The following is a 23,572-nucleotide window of genomic DNA, read 5'->3' on the forward strand; positions in this document are numbered from 1 at the left end:
ACCTTAACGTGCGATAAAGCGTCCTTTACTTTTAGCAGTGCGTCTCTGCGATATACAGCAAAAGTATTTCAGTTCCCTAATACAGTTGGAGACAGGGCTGGCTATAACGCTGTTAGCGCCTGGTGTGACAGTTTTTTTGGCAGCACCCACCCAGTCCCCCATTGACCTCTTTCTCCACTATTTCCCTTATCACTCTCCAACAGTGACCCTTATCTCTCCATACTCCCACTCTGATATACATTTTTTGCTACTCATAGTTCACTTGCACTCAGTTTTGTGATCTGCACGGTACACTTTCTTTGCAACAGGCACGTTATCCCTCTGCACTAATTTATGGGCAGTCAAAACTGCAACTAGACAAATTGATCTCTCGCCATTTGTAACATTAATCACCAAAGATATAGTGACACTTTTATTGTTGCCTGAAACTGCTGGACGTAGAGCGAAATTCCTATGCTTTTAATCCCATAAATTATTTTTTTCAAATACGTAGCCCCTACCAAAGTCAGCACTAGGTACGGCTGCACCAGTCGTACCGTCCTAAAGCCGACCCTAGTTGGAAAACTCTGGTCTTTATAGTGCTGGAAAATCCCCATTTAAAATATTCCTTGGCATTGCTGATCTACTCGGCAGACAATTACGTTCATCTGTGCATCTAGTTGTCAATAAAGCTTTTTGTCAAGAAATGTCAACTTCTAGAATATGTCGTAAAAGCCCTAAGGTGAACGATAGTAGCGTCACTTTGACACAAATGAAACACACGTTGCCGTAAAACGTCTGTGACGCGACTATTTTAGAAAGTATGTTAAAGCACTAGACCGCAAAAATAATTTGGCACACAGGCGAAGAAAATGTAGACCATGGGACGTGTCCTGGTTAATGATTGGACTAATGGCACAGCTCGCTTCTTCCATTGGATGACTGAACTATTACCTACACCCAAAATGGCGTCCTCGGCTATTATTGTTGTATTTAGCAATTCGTCTGATACGCGGTCTAGTGTTCGATAGGTCTACGGGAAGTAGTGTTGTGGACGCTGTGAGTTGCTTAGTTACCGAGGTAACAGCATGGCGGCGAATGCGGTAGCAGAAAGCAGTAAAGCCATGGGTGTCTTTCAGGTTGCAGACAGCCAGGAAACTGTAGAGACTTCGAAGGTCGGTGAGGGTCGGGCACCCACAGAGGTGTTGCAGACATTGGCGAGACACCTCAACTGCCTGCAGGATGACAATAAAGCAACTCGGCGTCGGGCGCTGTGCGGCCTGCGGCAAGCTCTGCAGGACCCGGAGCTGTCAGGCGCTGCTCTGCAAGAGGTGTTCAGCTCTCTGTTGGGCTCGCTGCTCCGATGCCTCGCAGACCCTGCGGAGAGCTGCCGAGAGCTTAGTCTGCAAGTGCTTACAGAGGGACTGCGCTGCCTTCCCAAGCCCCAGCAAACCCTGCCTTACCTCATGCCCGTCCTCCTTCAACGCTTGGGGCAGCCCACCCTTGTGGAGCCCTCTGAGGAACTGCGGCTGGGCCTGGTGCAGCTGCTTTCACTAACTGTGGAGGTGTGCGGGGCCCGTCTGGCGCCCTACCTGGACGAGATGGTGAGGATCCTGCAGCGAACCATCGTGGACCCCTTCCCTGAGGTGAAGAAAGAGAGCTGCAAGTGTGCGGCGAGCTATGCCAAGTGCATCCCAGGTATCTAAATTCTTCCTTGGTGAATCAGGAGAGTGTTCAGACTCTTCAGCCCAGTAGCATCCAATGCAAAATCCCCAGGACATCTTCAAAAGGATGCCGATTACTGCTCAAAAAGCCATGTCTTGAGGTGTTTTCTGAATGTCAAGAGGTCCTGGGTCTTGCGTAGGTTGGTGGGGAGGGAGTTCCAGGTCTTGGAGGCGAGGTAGGAGAAGGATCTCCCTCCGGAGGTGGTGTGTTGGATGCAGGGGACTGTGGCGAGGGTGAGGTCAGCAGAGTGGAGGAGACGAGTGGGTGCGTGGACGTTCACTCGTTCATTGAGGTAGGCTGGTGCAGTGTTGTAGAGGGATTTGTTGGCATGGATGAGGACTTTGAAAATGATCCTTTTGCTGATGGGCAGCCAGTGAAGGGATCCAAGGTGGGCGGAGATGTGTTCGTTGCATGGGAGGTTCAGGATGAGACGTATGCATTGTGCCAAAAAAGTGACACATCCCTGTCACAAAATCTGGGACTCAATGGATACATTTTGCCTAAACACTACCATAAAAATTATTAACAAAGAAAAACATGGCAGTAAAACTGTTCTGCTTAATTGCTTGCAAAGTCTGGATTTTAAAATGATTTATGGGGTTAACGCACCTGCTGCAGCGATCTTTGTGTGCCATTTAATCTCAGGGAGTAGTAATACAGATAAGGGAACTCTACAGGTTAATGTATTTGCTGGAGAGTTTTTGTTTTGTCTAGTCCCAGGTCTTAATCAAGGTAGCATAGAGGTTTAATATGTTGCCATCAAGGCACACCATGCAACACCCAGATGACAGTTTTATTTGATGGAAATTGGTAAGTGGGTTACTGCTTTTAAGACAGCAATACTTTTGTTACTTGCAGTTCATAAGTTGTAATCTTTCTAATATAGCACAGTGAACTATAAAAGATAAGTGACTCCTACATTTTGTAACCCTCGTTCTTATGTAACACATCCTCGTACATTGATTTACACACAAATTATTTATTGTCACTGTGTATTGTGTACATGTGATGTAAAGCACTCTGTCACCATGCACTGGGATGAGTGGTGCTATAGTGCTTAAAAAAAAAAAAAATAGTGGTATTTAAATTGGTATTTGTGTAGCTAGTGGGGCAAACCAACACTTGAGACATTTTTAGAGTGCATGCATATCTCTCATATACAGGGACTGATAAAGGTCAAAAGCAAGTCTCCTTTAAGTACTTAAGAAGGAATAACAAGCTGCGTGCCTTTATCTCCCCTTCATAGCATTTGCATCTCTGTGGGAGTTTTCTGGTTAGGATACTCAGTCAACAGGAGGCCTGAAGGCCTTTTAAATTAGGCCTTTGATTGGGGCCATCTATAATTTAAAATAACAAAGACCATCCTCATCTGCATGTTGCTGCTGAAAACAAAAACAGACAAAATTCAGGCGCTGATGAATGTGACCCGGTGTCTGAAAATTTTACTGGGACATGTTCACCATATTTCTGTGGAGCTTAAATTCTTGGCAGGGTAGACGGTGTCCATCCTGCCAAAAGAGCGGTTAGGCGCTGTCTACCCACATGACACCCCCATTAAAGATTATCAGATCGTTTCATGTCAACAATACCAGGGCACTTTAGTCCAGCTTTTGGGGGTGTAACAAATGCATGCAGAATGGGGGTTGTAGTCCTAGTTCGCTTTAGTTGATCCGTTTGAACTAAAACACTTGAACACATTTGGAAAAGAAAATCATAGGGGCAGGACATTGCATCCTCGGTGATATGCACTTATAATTTACCCTTGTCCCAGAGATTCAAGGTCCGATCCATCTTAAGATCCTCATTGTCTCCTCTCCCAAGCCACTTCTCTCTGTGTTTGGCAACTATCCCTTTATGCTTTCAAAGGCAGCAAACGATTTAATTCACAGTTGTAATCTCTTAGCATAAAATTTAGCTTTAGTTATCAATAATTTTAAAGTTTGATTTGTACCAGTACACGGGTTACTTTCTTGGTGTGCCGATTCATTGAGAAAACTAGACCTGGGTTTTAACAATAAAATGCTTTGATGGGGTGAATGAAGATACGTTGTGTGTCAAGTTTTGATAGGTTGTATATCTAAAGAGGGTTCTTTAACTTGTTCGTAGTTTCAACGGTGATCAGACATAGCTGCCACGTTTCTTAGGACCATGTGTGATGTTCTGCTCCAGTTCAACAGCTGTTTTCCTTCCAATTATGGGAATTGCAGTCCAGTTTTATAATAGAATAAACAAGATTACAAGTCCCAGAATTCAAAGAAAAAAACTGGAACAGAGCAGCACATTATGTGTGGGCCCAGGCAACATAGCAGGGCTGCACAAAGGGTAGAATAAAAGTGGGGTTTGACGGGCAGTAAACACGAGAAGCTAATTCCTCTTTTTAGGAGTAATGCTTCATGTGTAACAGGGCTTTTGCGACACTAATTAGAAAAGCTGCCATATTTTGAATGGCCAGATCCATGACTTCTCAGTATTTCTGTTATACATTTATTCAGAGAGTATCAGACTTCCTAGCTATGGTGCTATACTCATAGTTGGGAAAAACTAATGGCTACAGGTTTGATGTGCACTAATTGCACTTCTTAGCAGGACTATCCTATTTTAATGTCATCCGTGTAGGCATTTATTACCAGGCTGCTTTATACGTAGGTCAATATGGGAATTTCTCAGTAAAGCTACCATACATTTAATGGGTATGTACCCTCATTTCATCTTTGTCCTCATTTTCATTTAAAGATTTTCCACTGCAGCCAAAAGCATCAGCCAAGTCCCCCCCCCCTCCCCCCCCCCCCCCCACACACACACACACACGTTACCTTGATGGGCAATCTTGTTGAACATCACAAGCTAATCAGCAAAACCAGACATTCCAGCCTGGGACCTACCAACCAGTAGGTCCCTTTGAGCACCCAGTATGCTTTCCAGAGATGGAGGATCTACACATCAGATAGAGTCCTTCCTACCTTATTTAGGGATATCTCTTGTTACTTCATCCATTCCTGGGACTGAGGTGTAGTCCCTGGTCTTCCAAAGCCACAACATCAGCCAGGACCTATTTGCAGCAATCTGAGGCTCGTGCCTCTGTCCTTACACACCTTGTCCGATGCTTACCATGGTTTCACCACTAAATCTAACTAACCCTTCTAGCGTCCTCCTCACCCCATACCCTTCACCATCCACCCCTCCCCTTTCCCTTGCAAATTGAGATCCAGAAAATGTATGATTTCTGCACACCCTTCGTGTGCATAGGTGTTTTCCATCATGGTGATGTAAACTTATATTCTGCTGATAAAAATCGTGAAATCCTTTGTTTCTGTTGGCACTAATCAATTAGTGTTTTGAAAAATACATTTTATGCTTCTGTCGTCTTTAAGTTTTTGTTTGTTTGTTTGTTTCAGAACATTTCCATATGCAGTCCGAATCGTTAATCAAACCTTTAATGCAAACCATTTCACACCAGCACTCCAAGGTTCGTGTAGCCGTGATTCAGACTGCTGGGACAGTTATACAACATGGCAACGGGAAGTCTGTGGATGATGTTCTTTCTCACTTGGCACAAAGACTGTTTGATGATTCGCCACAGGTAATGTACTAAAGGGTAAACGTTTAGCAAAGCGTTGTCAAGCACCCGAAGTAATTATATTGCTTGGATTAATTAACATTGTGTAGCTGGTATGCAAATAAATTCTTTTTTGCTATGAATAGTCATATTATGTATCATAATGTTTGGACTGTCATCATTTTTCAGCAGTCTGTGCTTTGAGGTGTTTCCCTGCACTGAGAGGATACACGAATATTATTAAAACGTGACGTTTTTATGCTGTAAACTTAATTTGAAGGAAGTGACTCGGGACCTGGTTTTGAGTGTGGTGGTTTTACCTCTGTCTGTCAGGCATTATGTCTGCCACCCTGACAGAGAGAGGACCGCCGTATTTAGAGATCACAGTTATCACGGCGGTGATCTCTGCCACAGTGATCCTGTGAAGGAACTGAAGGTTGGGTGCACAACTACTGTCTTTCTGGAGGCTGCGCACCAGATTTTGTTTTTAAAAACAAACTCCCCGAGTGAGGGTTTGTTTTTGGAAACCAATAATGACCTGGAAGGCCTGGGAATTTTCTCTGTTTGTGACAGGGTATCCTGTCGGGCCATAATATGATTGTGACAAATCTCCCCCCACCCCCACCGAACCCCCGAGTGTTTTATTGTTTTTTTACTTTTGGAAAATCAATCATTAATAATTTCCTATAACAAACCTATTGTACGGATCCAAAATTTCATCCAGGTCAACAATTTTGAGTTTAAGCGTTAGCCTACTTCTTTTTTACTGATGAACACAGGGCTAGACTGTGAACCCCAGACAGCCCTGACAATTTCGTCGGGCCAGCTCCCCCGGGGGAGTACAAGTCTGAAGCACTACTGCTTGTGTTACTAGGGGCCAATACTGCCGGCCCCCAGTAACAAAACAGGCCCCCACCCTACCAATTTCCGCCCGATGCCCACTACAGCCAGTCTGGCCCTGAATGAACTCACCAACTAGAAGTGTGTTTACATATTAATTAGTGCAGCAATTTGACTGCTTGTTTCCAACAACATTATTTTCAAATACATCATTTCAGATATATTGGTGTGATTTGAGAATGCTGTAAACAATGGCTTCCCAAAAATATTAATCAGCATTCTCTGGTTTCCAGTGCATTCAAGGGAGCCTTTTACAGTGTTAACATAAAAGTACTTCTTGTGCAATTGCTGTTGAGAAATGATCATTCAGAAGGTGAAGTAATAGTTAGTGCCTACATTTTGCAATGCAGGTGGCAATGATCACAGTCCCAGCTAACCCACTTGCATTGTTTGTTATACTGGGTAGTTGCGTTACCTCAAATCTCAATTCTGACATGTGCCATAAACTGTATTAATGCTCAGTTATAACTGCACAAAGTGACATTGGCAACAAGTTCAAAATGAAACTCCATACTGAAGTAAAGTTATTGTTTTATCTCTCCTCAGCAATCTGCTCAGTACTTCTTTTTTCACTGTGTAACCCTACTCCCCAAAGCTCTATCTGCTGGCTCATACTTTTTGAACTGCTGAAGCTGAGTTGCTCAGCATGATTGTAAACAGATGCAACCTATGTAGGACATCAGTGAGTTCTACTAATCAATAGCTCCTCATTTCATTGTTTTCAGCTCTGTGTTGCACCCACTTCTCCCAGTCCCAAGAGTATGGATGCAGTGAAGGTACAGCAGTGTCGGAAGCAGATTGATGTGCTTCCCTTCGTGTACACTCCCCTCTATCCCAAACCCTAGGGGCCTTGCTCTTTACACACCTTGTCATTAACTAGGAGTGGCAGGTTTCACATCTGATCGCCATCTGCTGCGTTTGAAGTAGGATGCCTGATCCAGGCATGGTCATGGAGTCTACCGCACATCACCCCTGCTTCTCCGAAACATATGGGAGAGATGGTGTGGGATATAATGCCGGTCTTCACTCCCCAGTAGACAGGTAGAATGCGACCATGAGAAGGTGGGGGATTTTTGTGACCATACTTTAGGTGTGCCCAGAATTCCCCAGCATCATGTCGTTTGCCCATCACTTGCTCCACCTGCTAATCTCTTTCTTAAAGTCATGCCATAAAGGCCACTAGAAAGCGACAAACTGCAAACAGGGTTGTCTTTTTTTTTTTCTCAGCCAGCGACTTGTGTGCATTTTGTCAGTAATGTGGGCCTGTGTCTGTCCATTTGGGTTCACCAGCAAACCACCTCTGTCTTCAATTGCTGAGATATCTGTCCATGGGCAAATGCAAAGTATCCCAGTTCCTATGAGTGGGCCAGGGGTGCCCAGCAGCAGCCACCAGCTCTTACATTATAGCAATATGGATGCCAATGAAGTTTTAGGGAGTCATATTATGGCAGCCTTTCCAAAACTGATTTGAGAGAATACTATAGCTGCACCACTGGGATATGTTAATCCAAAAGCCAAGTGATGGCACTAAGCTGTTATTATTGGTTTCATGAGCCATACTACTTTGAAGTAAAATTTTGATTGTATGGTTAAGACAATAAGTTGAAAAAATAGTCTGGCTTGAGATTAAGGAAGTTTGACATCCAGTTAGGAAGGATTTAAAGCTAGTTTATCAGAGTATCCACAGCATTAATAGAATTTCTGTGAATTGGTGATTGAAGGCACTTACCTCCACTGTTTCCATCGTCGGGGACTGTAAGGAAATGCCTCCTTGGCATGGTTACCCCCTGACTTTTTGCCTTTGCTGATGCTATGTTTTGAATTGAAAGTGTGCTGAGGCCTGCTAACCAGGCCCCAGCACCAGTGTTCTTTCCCTAACCTGTACTTTTGTTTTACACAATTGGCACACCCTGGCATCCAGGTAAGTCCCTTGTAACTGGTACCCCTGGTACTAAGGGCCCTGATGCCAGGGAAGGTCTCTAAGGGCTGCAGCATAGCTTATGCCACCCTGGGGACCCCTCACTCAGCACAGACACACTGCTTGCCAGCTTGTGTGTGCTGGTGAGAACAAAACGAGTAAGTCGACATGGCACTCCCCTCAGGGTGCCATGCCAACCTCACACTGCCTATGCAGTATAGATAAGTCACCCCTCTAGCAGGCCTTACAGCCCTAAGGCAGGGTGCACTATACCATAGGTGAGGGCACCAGTGTCTAAGCAAAACCTTAGACATTGTAAGTGCAGGGTAGCCATAAGAGTATATGGTCTGGGAGTCTGTCAAACACAAACTCCACAGCACCATAATGGCTACACTGAAAACTGAGAAGTTTGGTATCAAACTTCTCAGCACAATAAATGCACACTGATGCCAGTGTACATTTTATTGTAAACTACACCCCAGAGGGCACCTTAGAGGTGCCCCCTGAAACCTTAACCAACTACCTGTGTAGGCTGACTGGTTCTAGCAGCCTGCCACCCTCGAGACATGTTGCTGGCCCCATGGGGAGAGTGCCTTTGTCACTCTGAGGCCAGTAACAAAGCCTGCACTGGGTGGAGATGCTAACACCTCCCCCAGGCAGGAGCTGTAACACCTGGCGGTGAGCCTCAAAGGCTCACCCCCTTTGTTCCAGCACCGCAGGGCACTCCAGCTAGTGGAGTTGCCCGCCCCCTCCGGCCACGGCCCCACTTTTGGCGGCAAGGCCGGAGGAAATAATGAGAATAACAAGGAGGAGTCACTGACCAGTCAGGACAGCCCCTAAGGTGTCCTGAGCTGAAGTGACTCTAACTTTTAGAAATCCTCCATCTTGTAGATGGAGGATTCCCCCAATAGGGATAGGAATGTGACCCCCTCCCCTTGGGAGGAGGCACAAAGAGGGTGTACCCACCCTCAGGGCTAGTAGCTATTGGCTACTAACCCCCCAGACCTAAACACGCCCTTAAATTTAGTATTTAAGGGCTCCCCTGAACCTAATAATTTAGATTCCTGCAACTTACCGAAGAAGAAGAGTGCTGGGCTGAAAACCCCTGCAGAAGAAGAAAGAAGACACCAACTGCTTTGGCCCCAGTCCTACCGGCCTGTCTCCTGCCTTCTAAAGAAACCTGCTCCAGCGACGCTTTCTCAAGGACCAGCGACCTCTGAATCCTCAGAGGACTGCCCTGCTTCAAGAGGAACAAGAAACTCCCGAGGACAGCGGACCTGCTCCAAAAAGACTGCAACTTTGTTACAGAGGAGCAGATTTAAAGACTCCTGCAATCCCCGCAAGAAGCGTGAGACTTGCAACACTGCACCCGGCGACCCCGACTCGACTGGTGGAGAACCAACACCTCAGGGAGGACCCTCCGGCGACTCCGAGACTGTGAGTAACCAAAGTTGTCCCCCCTGAGCCCCCACAGCGACGCCTGCAGAGGGAATCCCCAGGCTCCCCCTGACCGCGACTGTCTGACTCTAAAATCCCGACGGCTGGATAAGACCCTGCACCCGCAGCCCCCAGCACCTGAAGGATCGGAACTTCAGTGCAGAAGTGACCCCCAGGAGCCCCCCCCCTTGCCTGCCTGCATCGCTGAAGAGACCCCTTGGTCTCCCATTGATTTACATTGGAAACCCGACGCGTGTTTGCACACTGCACCCGGCCGCCCCAGTGCCGCTGAGGGTGTACTTTGTGTGAGCTTGTGTCCCCCCCGGTGCCCTACAAAACCCCCCTGGTCTGCCCTCCGAAGACGCGGGTACTTACCTGCTGGCAGACTGGAACTGGGGCACCCCCTTCTCTCCATTGAAGCCTATGCGTTTTGGGCACCACTTTGAACTCTGCACCTGACCGACCCTGAGCTGCTGGTGTGGTGACTTTGGGGTTGCTCTGAACCCCCAACGGTGGGCTACCTTGGACCCCAATCTTAACCCCGTAGGTGGTTTACTTACCTGCAAAACCTAACAATACTTTACCTCCCCCAGGAACTGTGAAAATTGCAGTGTCCACTTTTAAAACAGCTAAATGTGTTTTATGTAAAAAGTATATATGCTACTGTAATTATTCAAAGTTCCTAAAGTACTTACCTGCAATACCTTTCAAATGAGATATTACATGTAGAATTTGAACCTGTGGTTCTTAAAATAAACTAAAAAAATATATTTTTCTATAACAAAACCTATTGGCCTGGATTTGTCTCTGAGTGTGTGTTCCTCATTTATTGCCTGTGTGTATGTACAACAAATGCTTAACACTACTCCTTTGATAAGCCTACTGCTCGACCACACTACCACAAAATAGAGCATTAGTATTATCTCTTTTTGCCACTATCTTACCTCTAAGGGGAGCTCTTGGACTCTGTGCATACTATTCCTTACTTTGAAATAGTGCATACAGAGCCAACTTCCTACATTGGTGGATCAGCGGTGGGGTACAAGACTTTGCATTTGCTGGACTACTCAGCCAATACCTGATCACACTACAAATTCCAAAAATTGTCATTAGAAATTGATTTTTAGCAATTTGAACTATTTTTCTAAATTCTTTAAAGTCCTGCTAGGGCCTTGTGTTAGGCCTTGTGTTAGCCCCTGTTAGCATTGCTTTTAGAGTTTAAAAGTTTTGTGAAAGTTTGAATTAGAACCTAGAACTAGTTTTAGATTCTTAAAAAGTATTCCAACTTTTAGGAGCATTCTGTCGCGGTTTTCAATGGTCTTACCGTCGCAGCTGAGAGGTGTAGGGGAACGGTCCTTGTTCCGACGGGTTCTGCTCTGGCCGAGGTAGGGGCGACCCCTTCCGGTAGCCACGGTGCTGTTTGGTATGAGCGAACCACTACAGTCCGTGCCCTCCAGAAGGAGTCCCAGAGGAAAAACCCCAGTAGGGTAAAAAACCTCCACAGGAACTCCCTGAAACGAAAAGGAGGACACCAGGGTATTAGGACCGTAGATCAGGAAGGCAGGGAAAACAAGGCAGATCAGGAACAGACACGATGCGCAGAAGGAGATCAAATAGGAGCGTGACTACCACCAAGAAGGGTTGCAACGCAATGGACAAGCAGTTGGAATCCCCTTATATACCCCTGGACAGGAAATAGAAAACAGGAAGTAGAACACCACCATCTTGGATTGGGAAAAAGAAAACAATAATGAATTAGATATGTGTGTTTAAAAATGCATGCTGGGCAGAGAGGAAGTGGTAAGCATGCTGGGAAGAGAAAAAGGCGAGTATAAAGAACCCCAAGTGTAAGGGTTCGGTTTGTCCTAGGAACATCGGTAAGTGGTGGGCAGGAAATGACATGCAAGAAAATAAATGTTAAGCGCATGATGCGCTGTGTGCGGCCATGCCTGAAACCCCCTTGGGGTTTCAGGCTCTGCCGCGTCTGCCTTTATGGTAGAACTTTAAAAAAGGAAAGCGGCGAGCGCCGAGGCCCCCAGACCGGCTCTCTGGAGCCTCCATGGCTCTCGCTGGAGCCGCGGCAACCCCCGCGACCTGGGCGTCCGCCGCGGCGTCTACCGCGACCCGGGCGCCGGCCGCACCGCGGCAACCTGAGCCCGCGGCCGCGGCATAACAGTATGCCCCCCCCCCCGAGGCCCCGGGTTTGAGGGAAGAGACGAAAAAAGCGGCGGATCAAAAGAGGAGCATGGACTGAAGAGGCATCCTCCCAGGAACACTCACTCAAAGGGTATCCCTTCCAATGAATAAGGTATTGGAGGTGACCATGGAAAAACCGAGAGTCACAGACTTCCTGCACTTCGTACTCAGGCACATTGTCAACCAACAGAGGAGGGGGACAGGGCAACTGCCTATGAAAAAGATCAGGACGGTAAGGTTTCAGTTGCGAGACATGGAATACTGGGTGGATCTTCCATGTCCGAGGTAGGCGAAGATGCATAGACACTAGGTTGATTTTTTTGAGAATGAGAAAGGGACCATAAAAGCGGGGTTTGAATTTGTTTTGGGTGAGTCGGAGAGGTAGGAATCTAGAGGAGAGCCAGACCTTATCATGGACCTGATATAGAGGAGCCGCACAGCGTCTCCTATCTGCTATCTTCTTCATGCGGACTTGGTGGACACAAGGTTGGAATGGATAATTCGTTGTATACCCCGTAGCTGTCGAACGAAGGAGGAGATGGCGGGAAGATTGGAGTTGTCTCTCAGGGGAGTTGGGAAGGCCCTAGGATGGAAACCATAAGAGCCATAGAAAGGAGAGACTTTAGAGGCACTGTGTAGAGAGTTATTATAGGAGAATTCTGCAAGCGGTAAGTAGGAAGCCCAATTACTTTGTGTAGCGTTACAGAAGCTACGTAAGTACTGTTCGAGACCCTGATTGAGTCGTTCCGTTTGTCCATTGGTTTGAGGGTGGAACCCGGATGATAAGGCCACCTGGATCCCCAAGGTCTTGCAGAATTGATTCCAGAAACGGGAGATATATTGAGGACCCCTGTCCGATATAATAACTTAGGGTAACCCATGTAGCCTGAAGATTTCTTGAGTAAAGATCTGACTTAACTCCTTTGCCGTAGGTAACTTTCTCAAGGCCGTGAAGTGGGCCATCTTGGTGAAGGAGTCCACAGTTACCATTATGACGTGGTTTCCCATTGAGGAAGGTAATGCGCACATAAAATCGGTGGATATGGTATGCCATGGGCCTGGGGGAACAGGTAATGGGCGGAGTAACCCCACAGGTCTGGTTCGGGGTGTCTTGGCTTGAGCACATGTAGGACAGGATAACACATATGCCTCAGTGTCAGCCTTGAGAGTTGGCCACCAGAAAGAGCGAAGCAAAAGATCTTGAGTCGCTTTCATTCCTCGATGACCTGCAATATGGGAATCATGGCACATGCGTAAAGCTTCGATTTGCACTGTTTTAGTGGGTAAAAACAGGGCCTTATCATGATAATAGTAGTCATGATCTATGTGCAGCTGTGGACGTAACTTTGTTAGTTCTGTTTCGTGTAGACGGGCATATTCGGACTTGACTTGATCTAAAAAAGTCTGTGCTACCCCTATGATTTTATTGTTGTCAAATAACTTTTGAACCGCGGAATCACCGCACCCAGGATAACGCCGGGACAGGGCATCCGCCAGGATGTTCTGAGAACCAGGGATGTAGGTGATATAGAAATCATATTGGCTGAAGAAGAAGGCCCATCGAGCCTGCCGGCTATTTTGGCACTGGAAATTTCTTAAGCACTGTAGATTTCTGTGAACGGTCCGGGCTTCAAAGGGCTCCTTTGATCCCATCAAAAAGTGTCTCCATTCGGTGCACGCGACCTTTAAGGCGAGTAATTCGCGTTCTAGCACGGAATAGTTTCGCTCAGAATCAGATAGAATGTGTGATAGATAAAATACAGGGTGTTCTAGGTCCTCATCGTCTTGTCTTTGTAACAAGGCAGCCCCAATGGCTCTTTCTGAGGCGTCTGTGACAACAATGAATTGTTTGCTGGTGTCTGGGTGTCGAAGGATAGGGGCTTGAATAAAGGCTTTCTTTAAGTCCTGAAAAGCTGACTCAGCGCCTGGTGTCCAACAAAAACCTTTCTTTAGGTGTTCCTTTTTGAGGGTTTGAGTAATGAAGCTGGTTCTCTGGGCAAAGTCTGCTATGAACTGTCGGTAGAAGTTGGCTAGTCCCAGAAAACATTGAGTCTCCTTGATGGAAGAAGGAGATGGCCAATTCAATATAGCCTGTACTTTGTCTGAGTCCATGGCAACTCCGGTTTGGTCTATACAGTATCCCAAGTATTTTACTTCTATCTGATCAAACTCGCATTTTTCAGGCTTACAGAACAAATGATGTTGTCGGAGTCTCTCTAAGACTTGGCGAACGTGCTTGGAATGTTCCTCTGCATGAACCGAATAAATTAGGATATCGTCAAGATACACTACCACTGTTTGTTGCAAAAGATCAGAAAAGATAGAATCCATGAATCTTTGGAAGATGGACGGGGCATTAGTGAGTCCGAAGGGCATTACTCTATATTCGTAGTGACCAAAAGGTGTTCTAAAGGCGGTCTTCCACTCATCACCTTCTCTGATTCTTAGTAGTTGATAGGCTCCTCGGAGATCCAGCTTGGTGAATCTCTTGGCTCCTCTGACTGCTTCTAAGATGTCCTTGATGAGGGGTAACGGATACCGGTCTTTGATAGTGATCCTGTTTAACCCTCTGAAATCGATACAGGGACGCAGATCTTTGGTTTTCTTTGGTACAAAGAAAAGAGGAGCCCCGGCGGGTGAAGAGGAGGGAGTTATCAACCCACTTTGTAGATTCTCATCTAGGTACTCCTTCAAAACTTGTTTCTCTGGTTCTGTGAGGGAGTACATCCGCCCAAAAGGAACTACGGTGTCTGGTTCTAAAGGAATGGCACAGTCGTATTCTCTGTGGGGTGGCAATTCAGGTCTTTCTGGCTTCTGGAATACATCGATATAGTCCTGATAATGTCTGGGAACTCCCTGTAGGACATTAATGGATCCTCCCACCTGAGAAGGTGCTGTTGAGAGACTTTTTGGGGACCAATAATCCCCGGCCGGATAGCAGTGGTGTTGACAAAAATGGGAGGATAACGAAATGGTTTTTGTTTCCCAGTTGATGTAAGGATTGTGCCGTGTAAGCCATGGAATTCCCAGGATCATGACATGGTGTGGTGATGAGATTAAGTCAAACGAGAGAATTTCCTGATGTTTACCAAACTGTAAACAGAAGGTAGGGGTGGTGTATTGTACAGGTCCAGAGGCCAAGAGTGACCCATCAACGGTATGTACCTGTTCTGGTACTTCTTTGGGTATTTGTGTTATCTGTCGTTCTTTGGCCCAGGTTTCATCTAAATAGAGGCCACTGGCTCTGCAGTCCAACAAGGCCAAAGTTCTTGCTTCGCGGTCATCAGTTAAATGGAGGGTAACTGGTAAGAGAAAAAGAGCAGTTCCTTCCTCCCTGGAAGAGCAAATAGAAGGTATATCACGATATCCCGTCCTCACCCTTCTTACTGGGGACGGGAGTTGGCGTTTCCCAAGGGCTTGGTTGGACGAATGGGGCAGGCGCGAATTAGGTGACCAGCTGCACCACAATATAGGCAAAGCCCCTTCCTTCGTCTATGTTCCCTTTCACTGGCGGATAGAGGCCCGCGAGCTGTGTCAATCTGCATGGGTTCTTCCTCGGTATTCCCTTTGGATTCAGGACGGACTTCCTCGGTACGATGGGCGAACGGACGAGATGGTACTGAGTGAGAAGGCAAACGACTCTTCTTTTTCTCCATTCTTCGTTCATTCAACCGATATTCTATCGTTAGTGCCTGGTCCATCAATCCTTTGAGGTTTTCTATCCTGGCAGAATGTACTAGTTCATCTTTAATGTCCTCTCTGAGACCTCTACGGAAGAGTGTCACCAAGGTACGTTCCACCCAGGTTGTTTCTGCAGCTAATTGTCTGAAACGGGTGATGTATTGTAATACATCTTGACTCCCTTGTTGGACTTCGCAAAGAGCCTCTTCTGCTGACGCCTCAAGTCCAGGGCGTTCAAACATCTGTTTAAAAGTAGTGATAACGGTGGAATAATTAGATAGACAGGGATCGTTTCTGGTTACTAGAGGTGTGGCCCAGGCCAAGGCTGGTCCTGATAAGGCACTAATCAAATACCCCACCTTGGTCTTATCTAGTACAAATTGTGAGGGGCGAAAGGCAAAGTACACCGTCAAGGCATCCAGGAATTCTTTTAATGTGGTGGGATCCCCGGAAAATCGAGGTGTAGAGGCGGCTACTGCAGGGACATCCGTGGTCCTGGAGGCAAAGGCTTGTCGATAAACAGTATTCTCAGTACGTAATTGCCGGAGTTCTTGAGCCTGTTGTTGTATCGTCGCCAGTAGGTCCTGGTTAGTAGGTTCCGTGTTTGCCACTGGGTTATCCATAGTTCCGGACTGCAACTGGAACTTTTGGCGTTGCAATCTGTCGCGGTTTTCAATGGTCTTACCGTCGCAGCTGAGAGGTGTAGGGGAACGGTCCTTGTTCCGACGGGTTCTGCTCTGGCCGAGGTAGGGGCGACCCCTTCCGGTAGCCACGGTGCTGTTTGGTATGAGCGAACCACTACAGTCCGTGCCCTCCAGAAGGAGTCCCAGAGGAAAAACCCCAGTAGGGTAAAAAACCTCCAAAGGAACTCCCTGAAACGAAAAGGAGGACACCAGGGTATTAGGACAGTAGATCAGGAAGGCAGGGAAAACAAGGCAGATCAGGAACAGACACAATGCGCAGAAGGAGATCAAATAGGAGCGTGACTACCACCAAGAAGTGTTGCAACGCAATGGACAAGCAGTTGGAATCCCCTTATATACCCCTGGACAGGAAATAGAAAACAGGAAGTAGAACACCACCATCTTGGATTGGGAAAAAGAAAACAATAATGAATTAGATATGTGTGTTTAAAAATGCATGCTGGGCAGAGAGGAAGTGGTAAGCATGCTGGGAAGAGAAAAAGGCGAGTATAAAGAACCCCAAGTGTAAGGGTTCGGTTTGTCCTAGGAACATCGGTAAGTGGTGGGCAGGAAATGACATGCAAGAAAATAAATGTTAAGCGCATGATGCGCTGTGTGCGGCCATGCCTGAAACCCCCTTGGGGTTTCAGGCTCTGCCGCGTCTGCCTTTATGGCAGAACTTGAAAAAAGGAAAGCGGCGAGCGCCGCAGCCCCCAGACCGGCTCTCTGGAGCCTCCATGGCTCTCGCCGGAGCCGTGGCAACCCCCGCGACCTGGGCGTCCGCCGCGGCATCTACTGCGACCCGGGCGCCGGCCGCGGCAGATTTAACGTGCCGCACCGCGGCAACCTGAGCCCGCGGCGGGCGCCGCGGCGAGTGCCGCGGCATAACACATAATGTCTAGTACAGAGATGAATGTGGTGGAACTCGACACCACCCCTTACCTCCATCTTAAGATGAGGGAGCTAAGGTCACTCTGTAAAATAAAGAAAATAACAATGGGCCCCGGACCTTCCAAACTACAGCTCCAGGAGCTTTTGGCAGAGTTTGAAAAGGCCAATCCCTCTGAGGATGGCAACACAGAGGATGAAGATAGTGACTTGGAGGAAAATTCCCCCCTACCAATCCTATTTAGGGAGAACAGGTCCTCTTAAGCCCTGACTCCAAACATAATAGTCAGAGATGCTGCTTCCCTCACAGGAGGGACCAACATCTCTGAAATCACTGAGGATAACTCCAGTGAAGAGGACATCCAGTTAGCCAGGATGGCCAAAAGATTGGCTTTGGAAAAACAGATTCTAGCCATAGAAAGGGAAAGACAAGAGATGGGCCTAGGACCCATCAATGGTGGCAGCAACATAACTAGGGTCAGAGATTCTCCTGACATGTTGAAAATCCCTAAAGGGATTGTAACTAAATATGAAGATGGTGATGACATCACCAAATGGTTCACAGCTTTTGAGAGGGCTTGTGTAACCAGAAAAGTGAACAAATCTCACTGGGGTGCTCTCCTTTGGGAAATGTTCACAGGAAAGTGTAGGGATAGACTCCTCACACTCTCTGGAAAAGATGCAGAATCTTATGACCTCATGAAGGGTACCCTGATTGAGGGATTTGGATTCTCCACTGAGGAGTATAGGATTAGATTCAGGGGGGCTCAAAAATCCTCGAGCCAGACCTGGGTTGACTTTGTAGACTACTCAGTAAAAACACTAGATGGTTGGATTCAAGTCAGTGGTGTAAGTAATTATGATGGGCTGTACAATTTATTTGTGAAAGAACACCTATTAAGTAATTGTTTCAATGATAAACTGCATCAGCATCTGGTAGACCTAGGACCAATTTCTCCCCAAGAATTGGGAAAGAAGGCGGACCATTGGGTCAAGACTAGGGTGTCCAAGATTTCCACAGGGGGTGACCAAAAGAAAGGGGTCAAAAAATCTCCCCAGGGGAAGGGTGGTGAGACAGCCAAAAACAAAAATAGTAAAGAGTCATCTACAGGCCCCCAAAAACCTGCACAGGAGGGTGGGCCCAGAGCCTCTTCACAAAACAATTTTGGGTACAAGGGTAAAAACTTTGATCCCAAAAAGGCCCGGTGTCGTAGCTGTAATCAGCCTGGACACCAAACTGGAGACAAGGCCTGTCCCAAGAAACCAAGCACTTCTAACTCCACTCCAGCTAACACTGGAATGGCTAGTCTCCAAGTGGGATCAACAGTGTGCCCAGAGCAAATCAGGTGTCACACTGAAGCTACATTAGTCTCTGAGGGTGGCATGGATTTAGCCACACTGGCTGCCTGGCCTCCTAACATGCAAAAATACAGGCAGCAGCTCTTAATTAATTGGACAAGTGTAGAAGGCCTGAAGGATACAGGTGCCAGTGTCACCATGGTGACAGAGAAACTGGTTTCCCCTGGTCCATACCTGGCTGGACAAACTTATCCAGTCACCAACGCTGACAATCAGACTAAAGTACATCCCATGGCTATGGTAACTTTAGAGTGGGGAGGGGTCAATGGCCTGAAACAGGTGGTGGTCTCCTCAAATATCCGAGTAGACTGTTTGCTTGGAAATGACCTGGAGTCCTCAGCATGGGCTGAGGTAGAACTGAAAACCCATGCAGCCATGCTGGGTATCCCTGAACTGGTGTGTGTCAAGACAAGGGCACAGTGCAAGGCACAGGGTGAAAAAGTAGAACTGGAGTCTGGAAAAAGGGCCCAGCCTACCAAGAGGAAAGGAAAGTCAGCTGGGAAACCAGCTGCAACACAACAACAAAAAGAGAACCTCTCTTCTCAGGAAGAAGTTCTGCCCTCTGAGGGAACTGAGCCTATGAGTTGGAACCTTATCAGGTTGAGCTCCTAGGCCCAGGGGGACCCTCAAGGGAGCAGTTGTGTAAGGGGCAAGAAACCTGTCCCTCTCTTGAAGGCCTTAGGCAGCAAGCTGCTGAAGAGTCCAGTGGCAAGAAAACTGGAACACATAGGGTCTATTGGGAAGATGGGCTCCTGTACACTGAGGCAAGAGATCCCAAACCTGGTGCCACCAGGAGAGTGGTAGTGCCTCAGGCGTTCAGAGAGTTCATACTGACCTTAGCCCATGATATTCCCCTTGCTGGGCATTTGGGACAAACCAAGACGTGGGAGAGGTTAGTCAACCACTTCTACTAGCCCAACATGTCCCAGAAAGTTAAGGAGTTTTGTGTCTCCTGTACCACCTGTCAAGCCAGTGGTAAGACAGGTGGACATCCAAAGGCCCCCCTCATTCTACTTCCAGTGGTGGGGGTCCCCTTTGAAAGAGTGGGTGTGGACATAGTGGGTCCACTTGAACCTCCCACAGCCTCAGGAAATATGTACATCCTAGTAGTAGTGGATCATGCTACTAGGTATCCTGAAGCTATTCCCCTTAGGTCGACTACTGCCCCTGCAGTAGCCAAGGCCCTCATTGGTATCTTTACCAGAGTGGGTTTCCCCAAGGAGGTGGTGTCTGACAGAGGTACCAACTTCATGTCAGCATACCTGAAACACATGTGGAATGAGTGTGGAGTGACTTATAAATTCACTACACCCTATCATCCACAAACTAATGGCCTCGTTGAGAGATTCAACAAGACATTAAAGGGCATGATCATGGGGCTCCCAGAAAAACTCAAAAGGAGATGGGATGTCCTCCTGCCATGTCTGCTCTTCGCTAACAGAGAGGTGCCTCAGAAGGGAGTAGGATTCTTACCCTTTGAACTTCTGTTTGGCCACCCTGTAAGAGGACCACTAGCTCTTGTGAAAGAAGGCTGGGAGAGACCTCTTCATGAGCCTAAACAAGACATAGTGGACTATGTACTTGGCCTTCGATCAAGGATGGCAGAGTACATGGAAAAGGCAAGTAAAAACCTTGAGGCCAGCCAACAGCTCCAGAAGTTTTGGTATGACCAAAAGGCTGCACTGGTGGAATTTCAACCAGGGCAGAAAGTCTGGGTTCTGGAGCCTGTGGCTCCCAGGGCACTTCAGGACAATTGGAGTGGCCCTTACCCAGTGCTAGAGAGGAAGAGTCAGGTCACCTACCTGGTGGACCTGGGCACAAGCAGGAGCCCCAAGAGGGTGATCCATGTGAACCGCCTTAAGCTCTTCCATGACAGGGCTGATGTGAATCTGTTGATGGTAACAGATGAGGATCAGGAAGCTGAGAGTGAACCTCTCCCTGATCTTCTCTCATCAAACCCTAAAGATGGCTCAGTTGATGGAGTGATCTACTCAGACACCCTCTCTGGCCAACAGCAATCTGATTGTAGGAGGGTCCTGCAACAGTTTGCTGAGCTCTTTTCCCTAACCCCTGGTCAGACACACCTGTGTACCCATGATGTGGACACAGGAGACAGCATGCCTGTCAAAAACAAAATATTCAGACAGTCTGATCAAGTTAAGGAAAGCATCAAGGTGGAAGTCCACAAGATGCTGGAATTGGGAGTAATTGAGCACTCTGACAGCCCCTGGGCTAGCCCAGTGGTCTTAGTCCCCAAACCTCACACCCAAGATGGAAAGAGAGAGATGAGGTTTTGTGTGGACTACAGAGGACTTAATTCTGTCACCAAGACAGATGCCCATCCCATTCCTAGAGCTGATGAGCTGATAGACAAATTAGGTGCTGCCAAATTCTTAAGTACCTTTGACTTAACAGCAGGGTACTGGCAAATAAAAATGGCACCTGGAGCAAAAGAAAAGACAGCATTCTCCACACCTGATGGGCATTATCAGTTTACTGTTATGCCCTTTGGTTTAAAGAATGCCCCTGCCACCTTCCAAAGGTTGGTGAATCAAGTCCTTGCTGGGTTGGAGTCCTTTAGTGCAGCTTATCTTGATGATATTGCTGTCTTTAGCTCCAACTGGCAGGATCACCTGGTCCACCTGAAGAAGGTTTTGAAGGCTCTGCAATCAGCAGGCCTCTCTATCAAGGCATCCAAATGCCAGATAGGGCAGGGAACTGTGGTTTACTTGGGACACCTTGTAGGTGGAGGCCAAGTTCAGCCACTCCAGCCCAAGATCCAGTCTATTCTGGACTGGGCAGCTCCAAAAACCCAGACTCAAGTCAGGGCATTCCTTGGCTTGACTGGGTACTATAGGAGGTTTGTGAAGGGATATGGATCCATTGTGACAGCCCTCACAGAACTCACCTCCAAGAAAATGCCCAAGAAGGTAAACTGGACTGTAGAATGCCAACAGGCCTTTGACACCCTGAAATAAGCAATGTGCACAGCACCAGTTCTAAAAGCTCCAGATTACTCCAAGCAGTTAATTGTGCAGACAGATGCCTCTGAACATGGGATAGGGGCAGTTTTGTCCCAAACAAATGATGATGGCCTTGACCAGCCTGTTGCTTTCATTAGCAGGAGGTTACTCCCCAGGGAGCAGCGTTGGAGTGCCATTGAGAGGGAGGCCATTGCTGTGGTTTGGTCCCTGAAGAAGCTGAGACCATACCTCTTTGGTACTCACTTTGTAGTTCAAACTGACCACAGACCTCTCAGATGGCTGATGCAAATGAAAGGTGAAAATCCAAAACTGTTGAGGTGGTCCATCTCCCTACAGGGAATGGACTTTATAGTGGAACACAGACCTGGGACTGCCCATGCCAATGCAGAGGGCCTTTCCAGGTTCTTCCACTTAGAAAATGAAGACTCTCTTGGGAAAGGTTAGTCTCATCCTCTTTCGTTTGGGGGGGGGTTGTGTAAGGAAATGCCTCCTTGGCATGGTTACCCCCTGACTTTTTGCCTTTGCTGATGCTATGTTTTGAATTGAAAGTGTGCTGAGGCCTGCTAACCAGGCCCCAGCACCAGTGTTCTTTCCCTAACCTGTACTTTTGTTTTACACAATTGGCACACCCTGGCATCCAGGTAAGTCCCTTGTAACTGGTACCCCTGGTACCAAGGGCCCTGATGCCAGGGAAGGTCTCTAAGGGCTGCAGCATAGCTTATGCCACCCTGGGGACCCCTCACTCAGCACAGACACACTGCTTGCCAGCTTGTGTGTGCTGGTGAGAACAAAACGAGTAAGTCGACATGGCACTCCCCTCAGGGTGCCATGCCAACCTCACACTGCCTATGCAGTATAGATAAGTCACCCCTCTAGCAGGCCTTACAGCCCTAAGGCAGGGTGCACTATACCATAGGTGAGGGCACCAGTGCATGAGCACTGTGCCCCTACAGTGTTTAAGCAAAACCTTAGACATTGTAAGTGCAGGGTAGCCATAAGAGTATATGGTCTGGGAGTCTGTCAAACACGAACTCCACAGCACCATAATGGCTACACTGAAAACTGAGAAGTTTGGTATCAAACTTCTCAGCACAATAAATGCACACTGATGCCAGTGTACATTTTATTGTAAACTACACCCCAGAGGGCACCTTAGAGGTGCCCCCTGAAACCTTAACCAACTACCTGTGTAGGCTGACTGGTTCTAGCAGCCTGCCACACTCGAGATATGTTGCTGGCCCCATGGGGAGAGTGCCTTTGTCACTCTGAGGCCAGTAACAAAGCCTGCACTGGGTGGAGATGCTAACATCTCCCCCAGGCAGGAGCTGTAACACCTGGCGGTGAGCCTCAAAGGCTCACCCCCTTTGTTCCAGCACGGCAGGGCACTCCAGCTAGTGGAGTTGCCCGCCCCCTCCGGCCACGGCCCCACTTTTGGCGGCAAGGCCGGAGGAAATAATGAGAATAACAAGGAGGAGTCACTGACCAGTCAGGACAGCCCCTAAGGTGTCCTGAGCTGAAGTGACTCTAACTTTTAGAAATCCTCCATCTTGCAGATGGAGGATTCCCCCAATAGGGATAGGAATGTGACCCCCTCCCCTTGGGAGGAGGCACAAAGAGGGTGTACCCACCCTCAGGGCTAGTAGCCATTGGCTACTAACCCCCCAGACCTAAACACGCCCTTAAATTTAGTATTTAAGGGCTCCCCTGAACCTAAGAATTTAGATTCCTGCCCTTTACCGAAGAAGAAGACTGCTGAGCTGAAAACCCCTGCAGAAGAAGAAAGAAGACACCAACTGCTTTGGCCCCAGTCCTACCGGCCTGTCTCCTGCCTTCTAAAGAAACCTGCTCCAGCGACGCTTTCTCAAGGACCAGCGACCTCTGAATCCTTAGAGGACTGCCCTGCTTCAAGAGGAACAAGAAACTCCTGAGGACAGCGGACCTGCTCCAAAAAGACTGCAACTTTGTTACAGAGGAGCAGATTTAAAGACTCCTGCAATCCCTGCAAGAAGCGTGAGACTTGCAACACTGCACCCGGCGACCCCGACTCGACTGGTGGAGAACCAACACCTCAGGGAGGACCCTCCGGCGACTCTGAGACTGTGAATAACCAAAGTTGTCCCCCCTGAGCCCCCACAGCGACGCCTGCAGAGGGAATCCCCAGGCTCCCCCTGACCGCGACTGTCTGACTCTAAAATCCCGACGGCTGGAAAAGACCCTGCACCCGCAGCCCCCAGCACCTGAAGGATCGGAACTTCAGTGCAGGAGT

The 23,572-nt window shown here is 47.7% G+C and overlaps 1 protein-coding gene across 1 annotated transcript in view; it reads left to right on the top strand.

The window, feature by feature from the left end:
* Positions 1 to 1,007: 1,007 nt before the first annotated feature.
* DNAAF5 (dynein axonemal assembly factor 5) overlaps positions 1,008 to 23,572 on the top strand; it is a 127,346-nt gene continuing 104,781 nt past the window's right edge. Inside the window, exons 1-2 of the mRNA XM_069209841.1 lie at positions 1,008 to 1,677; positions 5,100 to 5,284. Coding sequence (XP_069065942.1) covers positions 1,068 to 1,677; positions 5,100 to 5,284 — 795 coding nt within the window. The 5' untranslated portion in view covers positions 1,008 to 1,067. The remainder of the gene's footprint in view (positions 1,678 to 5,099; positions 5,285 to 23,572) is intronic.

This window comes from Pleurodeles waltl, chromosome 10 (assembly GCF_031143425.1).
Source record: "Pleurodeles waltl isolate 20211129_DDA chromosome 10, aPleWal1.hap1.20221129, whole genome shotgun sequence".
NCBI classification, from domain to species: domain Eukaryota; kingdom Metazoa; phylum Chordata; class Amphibia; order Caudata; family Salamandridae; genus Pleurodeles; species Pleurodeles waltl.